This window comes from Mandrillus leucophaeus, unplaced genomic scaffold (assembly GCF_000951045.1).
Source record: "Mandrillus leucophaeus isolate KB7577 unplaced genomic scaffold, Mleu.le_1.0 Scaffold1, whole genome shotgun sequence".
Classification (NCBI taxonomy): Eukaryota; Metazoa; Chordata; class Mammalia; order Primates; family Cercopithecidae; genus Mandrillus; species Mandrillus leucophaeus.
This window is the reverse complement of record NW_012098097.1, coordinates 7,118,782-7,126,867: the sequence shown is the minus strand read 5'-3', so window position 1 is coordinate 7,126,867 and position 8,086 is coordinate 7,118,782. Positions and strand designations below refer to the sequence as shown.

The 8,086-nt window shown below is 53.1% G+C and overlaps 1 protein-coding gene across 1 annotated transcript in view; it reads right to left on the bottom strand.

Moving 5' to 3' along the window:
• Positions 1 to 204: 204 nt before the first annotated feature.
• The window catches only part of DNAI2 (dynein, axonemal, intermediate chain 2), a 57,546-nt gene continuing 49,664 nt past the window's right edge, over positions 205 to 8,086 (bottom strand). The window contains exons 9-13 of the mRNA XM_011972076.1: positions 6,054 to 6,189; positions 5,277 to 5,423; positions 3,185 to 3,412; positions 811 to 961; positions 205 to 495 (exon numbers count right to left, since the gene is read on the bottom strand). Of these exons, the coding sequence (XP_011827466.1) occupies positions 866 to 961; positions 3,185 to 3,412; positions 5,277 to 5,423; positions 6,054 to 6,189 (607 nt within the window). The 3' untranslated portion in view covers positions 205 to 495; positions 811 to 865. The remainder of the gene's footprint in view (positions 496 to 810; positions 962 to 3,184; positions 3,413 to 5,276; positions 5,424 to 6,053; positions 6,190 to 8,086) is intronic.

Below are 8,086 nucleotides of genomic sequence, written 5' to 3'. Positions count from 1 at the left end.
GGTCAGGAATGAGCTGCCTGGGCTCCCGTTCCCGCTGTGCCCCGTCACAAGTTCTGAGACTTGGGCATGTCCCTGTACCTCTCCTGGAACCTCCTGTGTAGTGTAAACATGATAGGAGCACACAGTTCCAGAGATGTCGTGAATGAATTACACGAGTTAATGTCAAAGGCTCTGGGTGCGGGATGCATCACACATACTAACTCATGGCATTGTTATGATTCATTTAATTTTACAAGAATTCGGATAACAGAAAGCATTCAGTTGCAGCAGAACAGCCAAGCTCATCCTGCCCGTCCCCTCCCACACACTTGGAGGCTCCTGTCGTGGCAATGTGTCCAGATGGTCAGGGAACTGCCTGGAAAGGCATTTTCAAAGTGGACAGACTTCCCTGATTTGTAGGTGGACGAGGAGGGTCGATCATGGAGGAGAAACCCTTCCCCGCTCCCGAAGGTCTTCCTGAGGCCCTGCCATGGCCATGCAAGTCTGGTTGAAGGTCTGCAAGATTACAAACAAAAATGATTGCTGGGGAGCCTATGAGAAGCAGAATCCCAGGCAACATCCAGGGCCAGGACTAAGGTGGCCTCGGCCTTGGGGTGGGCTCAGGACGGCTGAGACAAGGGGGCAGCCAGCTCCGGGACAAGCCCTGCCCCTTCCCTCCCTCCAAGGGGTGGCTCAGGACTCAGTGCCCAGTGAGTCAGTGGGGGCTAGTGGTTTGTAGGGGTGGGAGTCAGGGCCCGATGCTCCCCACCCACCACCCAGTGCTGCTTTAAGGGGGAGCTCAGCCCCCCACTTGTGAGAGCAGGGCAATACCAAGAGGTGGGAAAGGAAGGCACACAGGGACAGCGCCGCAGTCAAAGGCTGACTTCTAGGCTAAATCTTCTTCCACTTCTTCGCTCTTTCCTTCCCCCGCTGCTTCCTCTCCCTCCTCCACTGCCTGGTCTTCCTCTGGACTTGGTTGCTGCTGCAGGGGAAAGACAGCACAGAAGTGTTGGTGTTGGTGGGGGGCAGGCCTTCCCCACTCCCCTGGGATGTGAACCCCACGAGGCCCAAAGCAGCCAAATGGCTGAAGCCTGGGTCGTTGAGCACTCTGGAACCTGTGGTGCCAGCTCTGTGGCTGGCGAGGGTCCAGCCAGTGCAGAAGATGAGCAGAACTGGGGGAATCTGGCAGACTCGTGTACATGCCTGGCTTCTGCCATGTGCAGACTGGGAGGTCTCGGGCTAGCTCCTCCGAGTCTCCTTGGCTCCCTCACCCATAGAGAGGACGCAACACCTTGCAGGACTGTGGCCAGGATTAGAAATAGTAGGCATAAGGACCCAGCCTATGTAAAATGGCTTCAGGCCGGGCATGGTGGCTCAAGCCTGTAATCACAGCACTTTGGGAGGCCGAGACAGGCGGATCACGAGGTCGGGAGATCGAGACTATCCTGGCTAACACGGTGAAACCCCGTCTCTACTAAAAAATACAAAAAAATTAGCCAGGCGCGGTGGTGGGCGCCTGTAGTCCCAGCTACTTGGGAGGCTGAGGCAGGAGAATGGCGTAAACCCGGGAGGCAGAGCTTGCAGTGAGCTAAGATCCGGCCACTGCACTCCAGCCTGGGCAACAGAGCAAGACTCCGTCTCAAAAAAACAAACAAAAACAAAAACAAAAAAAAAAAACGGCTTCAGTACCACACGGTACTTTATGACCACCAGTGTTTTGGGCCAACTGCAGACTAAGAGAGAGACAGGAAGTGTGTGGCACGCAGGAAGAGGAAGGGGCCAAGTTCTGTGAACCTGAACCCCTTCCAAGGCTCAACTTCTTCATGTAGAATGTTCAAGCCATGGTGAGAAGCACCTTTTGGGACTTATGTCACAAAGCATGGTGCCTGCCAGCCACCATTGCATTGTAAAAGGTGGCCAGTGTCATCTTTGCTTTCCACAGGGCTGGATAGGCCAGGAGTGGTGAGTGGGAGGAGCCCTGGACAAGGCATCAGAATCCAGGACTCTAGTTTTGCCTCCACCAGAAGTGGAGGGAGCTCTCTGCCCCACCTGTATTACCCAGTGTGAGAAGAAAACATCTCATAACCAAGTACCCTCAAATGCAAAATGCACCTGTGGAAATCACAACTTTAGACCAAGGGGGAAGGAGGCAGAAGAGGAAAGAAGTCACAAGGTGGAACCAATTATCTTCTCTGTGTGCTCATGTGCCATCCTTCGCTCTGTCCACTCTATCAGGGGCCAAGAACTTGCCATACAGCTCTTCTTGCAAGCAGGCGTCATGGGTGGGTGCTCTGTGCAAATACACTGGACCCTATCTCAGTAGGGCCCACACTTAGTTTAATGCTCTAGTGTCACCATTTTAAAATTCTTAGTACTTTTTAAATGAGGGCCCTCACATTTTCATTTTGCAGTGCCCCCAATCCCCAAGTCTGCAGCCAGTCTTGCCTATAAGGGTAAATCCTGGCATATACCCACTGTTTCTTTTCCTTTCCACGCTGCTCTTTGGTTCTTTCATACCTTGGCATCTTATCTGTGGTGCCTAAAGGAGGTGACCCAGACAGACAATGTCTTTTCTTCCTCTCTCTGCTGGTACAAAAGAGGGCCTGGAAGGTGACTAGACACCATCTTTATAGCAACATCTCCTCATTTTGCAGATGGAAATGAAGGAAGCAAGAAGTGAAGTGACCAGCTCACGTGATACAGCTAGAAAGTGCTTTAGAGCTGGGGCCATGGGCAGATGAGCTGACCACAGGTCACACTCCTGACACCAAATCTGGGTAAGCCAGCATGATGTGCACACCGCTAATGTCACAGCCCTTCCCTCCAGGGGTCTCAAGGTCCATTCCTCTCTGACAGCTCACTTACCTCTAGGACCCTTGTTCAGTCACTCAACACACATGTTCCCTCGTTTAGTCACTCAACACGCATGTTCAAGATGTGCCCTCTCTGGGAGGAAGGGAGGGAGGATACCAGGAGGCATGGAGTATGGTTCCTGCCTGTTGGGAGCCTGAAGTCTGTTTGGAGACTTAAGATTCTTTGGAAGGAAAGGAATGATTCTTCCCATTCGCCAGGTGAATAAATTAAGGTCCAGCAGGTAAGGCTACTTGCTCGAGGTCACCCAGGAAGTCAGCAAGCAGAAGCAGAACCCAAGTGCCATGTCTCCCGCCCAGTCCCCAACCCACCCAACCCCTGTCCAGGCCCCTACAGGCATTGGCGTCAGCTTTATGGCGTCTGCCTCCTTCTTCTTCAGCTCTGCAAAGATGATGTCGAAGAACTCCTCCTCAGCCTTGCTGACCAGCGCCTCCAGGTCTATGTCCAGATCCTCATCCGTCTGCTCCTCGTCCCTGCCCTCTGCCTTGCCCTTCTCCTTCAGCCGCATCTCCCGGTGCCTGGCCTCCAGGATCTTCTCTCGCCGGGTCTCACGCTCAAACATCTGCATACATAGGGACAGAGAGAGCTGTGTGGGGAGAGGGCGGGACGGCAAGCGACTCCAGTGCAGGGGCCAGGTGGGGCTTCTGCTGAGCCTCCTCGCTCTCCATATAGTCCCTGTACTGTAGAGGTCTGTACCCAGGGCTGGTGTCAAGGAAGGAGGGCTGAATATTGGGGTTGGAAGGCTGCAGGAGGGACGCTGAGTTACTCAATGCCAAGGAGCGTGGAGTTGCAGGACCACAGACGGAAGAGCACCCTTTGGGGCTATGAAATATGGCAGACTTGGCCCAACAAGGACCAGCTCAATAGTGAGATCCCAGTCTCAGGCAGAGCCAGGAGGCTCTCCCAGCCTCAGCACAGGGGTTTTCCTTTTTTGTTTTGTTTTGTTTTGTTTTTGGGAGGGAGTTTCACTCTTGTTGTCCATGCTGGAGTGCAATGGCGTGATCTCGGCTCACTGCAACCTCCACCTCCCGGGTTCAAGCAATTCTCCTGCATCAGCCTCCAGAGTAGCTGGGATTACAGGCATGCGCCACCACACCCAGCTAATTTTGTATTTTCAGTAGAGACGAGGTTTCTCCATGTTGGTCAGGCTGGTCTCGAACTCCCGACCTCAGGTGATCCGCCCACCTCAGCCTCCCAAAGTGCCGGGATTACAGGCATGAGCCACTGTACCTGGCCCCAGCACTAGGGGTTTTCAATTCCACAGTGTTCCCCGTGGTTCTGGGGAGTTGCCTACAGGGCTGCTCACTGGGGAAAGGATGTAGGAATGGATCTCAGTCCCCTTCTTCAAGCCCCCTTCCATCTGGCTTCTCTATTGGCATTCTACTAAGCCTTCAGGCCAGGCGCAGTGGCTCACACCTGTAATCCCAGCAGTTTGGGAGGCTGAGGTGGGAAGATTGCTTGAGCCCTGGAGTTTGAGAATAGCCCGGGCAACATAGGGCGACCCTGTCTCTACAAAAATTAAAAAATGAGCCAGGCATGGTGGTACATGCCTGTGGTCCCAGCTACTAGGTAGGCTGAGGCGGGAGGACCAATTCAGCTTCGGGGGTGGAGGCTTGAGTGGGCCATGATTGTGCCACTGCACTCCAGCCTGGGCAACAAAGCAAGACCCTGTCTCAAAATAAAATAAAATAAATAGATACAATAAAAGTAAAATAAAATAAAATAATTAGGTCAGCCACGGTGGCTAATGCCTGTAATCCCAGCAAAATTTTGGAGGCCAAGGTGGTCAGATCATCTTGAGGCCAGGAGTTCAAGAACAGCCTGGCCAACATGGTGAGACCCTGTCTCTACTAAAAACACAAAAATTAGCTGGGAGTGGTGGTGTGCACCTGTGATCCCAGCTACTCAGGAGGCAGAGGCAGAGGAATCCCTTGAACCTGAGAAGCAGAGATTGCAGTGAGCCGAGATCTCACCATTGCACTACAGCCTGGGCAACAGAGCATGACTTCGTCTCAAAAATAAATAAATAAAAATAATTAAATTAAATTAAAATACAATATAATACAATAAAATACTAAGCCTTCATTTGAAAGGTTCTACCAAAAAAAAAAAAAAGGGTTATTTGAAACTAGACAAACTGACCAAGTCAAACCTCTTTGATTTACAGGTAAAAAAACTGAATCCTGGAGAGTGAAGTGACTAACTGAAGCCCACTTAGCTGCCCAGCAGTTGAGCAAGGGCAAATGGACATGCCAACACCTATTTATGGAGCGCATGTCAGCACACTGCACTGCCTCCCCAGAAATGTGCACCCATGTCCTAGGGGGTGGGAGGGAGGGGCCATCTATTTTTCTGACTAGCCTGCTTTGCCGTGGGGCCAGGTCGGGACGTGCTGGAGGGGTTCTCCCCAGGCATGCGGTGCTTACGGAAGAGGCTACGTTCTTCTCATTCCTCTGGAGGGTAGAGAGCCCAGGCGAGACCTCCAGCAGGGTGGTTGTCCCCAGCTGGGATCCGCAGGCGATGAAACACCCATTGTCCTGCACCCGGAGGCAGAAGAGGGCCTCGTCACACACCTGTTGAAGGGGCCGGGCAGACCCAGGTAGAGGAGAGAGAAGCAAAGTTACATGTGTCTGATTAATTGGCCCCTGGGAAGGCTCAGCCACTTGGCTCTGTTCAAACACCCTCAGGGACGCTTCTGCCCCACAGGATGAAGTTCAAACTCGGAGACTGGCTGTCAAGGTCCCTGGCTTCCCTGCCTCATCTCCCGCCCCACCCCTTCACTTCTGCCTTACAGTCACCCTGTGGTTCCCCAACGCCCCCACCCTTCCGTGGCCCCAGCCAGCAGGGCTCCGCTATGGCCGCCCTGACATGAAGGGGAAGGTCCAGCAGCCAACCCCCAGGGGCTCTGAAGGAATCAGCCTGTGGGCAGGAGACGCCAGGTACCTGCTTTTGTTTCTTTTTAAATTTCCCCCAGGTGGTTTTGTTGTGCCACCAGGGTGCCAAGTCCCCCAGGCCCCTTAACCTTTGTAGGAGCACGCACTCCAAAGCAATCTCTGCAGTCAACCTGCACACAGCTCCCCCACAGAGGCCCAAACGCACCTGGCCACACACTGCACGCGTGCTCACAGTACCCCACACTCACACCCACGCGGGGGCCTGGCTCCCTGAGGACCGGGATGCACCGGGAGGGATATGCGCGTGACCTTCAGGCTGAGGGCGGGGTTGCACTGCTTGAACACAAAGTCCCAGATGTCCAGGGTTCCGTCCATCTTGGTGGTAAAGAAAACGGCCGGCCTTATGGGGCTCCAGGCGGCATCAGTGAGGTAAGCCATGTGGTACCTGTGGGAGGTAGCCCACATCACGGTTGGAGGGACAGAGGCTTCTGAGCCACAGCTCGGCTCATTTGGTCCCTTCTGGGCTCCAGGGTATCAGAGTCTTGCTAGGCAGGAAGCTCTTCCTTGTGTCTGACTTCTAGCTGTGCTGACCTCACTCACCCACAGCTCACAGGTTGCCTTTTTTTTTTTTTTTGAGACGGAGTCTTGCTCTGTTGCTCAGGCTGGAGTGCAGTGGTGCGATCTCGGCTCACTGCAACCTCCGCCTCCTGGGTTCAAGCCATTCTCCCGTCTCAGCCTCCTGAGTAACTGGGATTACAGGTGCCCGTCACCACACCCAGCTAATTTTTTTATTTTTACGAGAGATGGGGGTTTCACCATGTTGGCCACGCTGGTCTCGAACTCCTGACCTCAGGTGTCTGACAGGCTGCTCTTTAAAGCGTTCTGGGCTGGTCATGTGCAGTGGCTCATGCCTGTAATCCCAGCACTTTGGGAGGCCAAGGCAGGAAGATCGCTTGAAGACAGGATTTTGAGACCAGCTTGGGCAACATGGTAAGACCCTGTCTCTACAAAAAATAAAAAAATTAGCTGGGTGTGGTGGCAAGCACCTGTGGTCCCAGCTCCTCGGGAGGCTGAAATGGGAGAATCGCTTGAGCCCAGGAAGTCGCGGCTGCAGTGAGCCATGTTTCTGCCACTGTACTCCAGCCTGGGCAACAAAGTGAGACCCCATCTCAAATAAAATAAATAAAGGGCTCTGAGCACAGTCCTTCCTGTGGGCTGGCCGCTGGCATTTCTCTGCTGCTAACTCCAGGCTGCAGGCACGTGTTGCTGTACCTGGTCCCAGCCCTGGGACTCATGGATGGGAGTCAGAGGAAGGACATACCCAGAAAAGCTGTTACTGCTGAGATGAGGAGAGTGGCATTTCCTACTTTGTTTCATGTGGATTTTCAAGAATTTCTTCAGTGAAAATTGAACATTTTTTTTAAAAAGAGCCACACACACGTGCACACACAGTGGAGCCTTCAGATTTTCACCCAGACCTCTTCTCCCTTCCTGCATTGCAATATAGTTGTAGCTGGGCCCCTGGTGGGCAAGGCAGAGACTACATTTCCCAGTCACCTTTGCAGCTGAGTGTGTTGACTGGTAGGCCACAGTGGAAGAAATGATCAAGACGAAAGAAAGGATCTGGGCTGGGCGTGATGGCTCATGCCTGTAATCCCAGCACTTTGGAAGGTTGAGGACAGTGGATCACCTGAGGTCAGGAGTTCGAGATCAGCCTGGCCAACATGGTGGAACCCCACTTCTACTGAAAATACAAAAATTATCCAGGGTTGGTGGTGGGGGCCTGTGATCCCAGACACTCAGGAGGCTGAGGCAGGAGAATTGCTTGAACCCAGGAGGTGAAGGCTGCAGTTGAAACTAGGCCTCATAATTCCTAAGCCTCATAAAATTTAGAAAGCTTGGCCATCATGAAACTTAAACCCCAGATGGCCACGGATAGCCCCCCGATGTTCCCAGAACCCAAACAGAAAGACAATTCCGGGAAATAGCCTCATGGGGGTCCCACCCTGACTCAATGTCCCCGATGTTCCCAGAACCAGCAATTCCAGGAAAGAACCTCCTAAGGTCCCGCCCCAACCAATCAGAACAAGATACCTTGCTCAGGCCATAGACAGACCCAATTACCACGCGCCTAAAGCTTTGTTTGAATTTCGCACCCTAAGCTGTGTTTGAACTTGTGTTTGCCTATATAAACAACCTGTAACAAGCACTCGGGGTCCCAGGGCCAACTTAGAGCTTGGGACCCTAGCGCGCTAGTAATAAATAACTCTCTGCTGTGAATCTCGTGTCGGTGATCCTTCGCGGCGACCCCTGCCCAGCAGGGACTCGACAGTTCGGTTCCA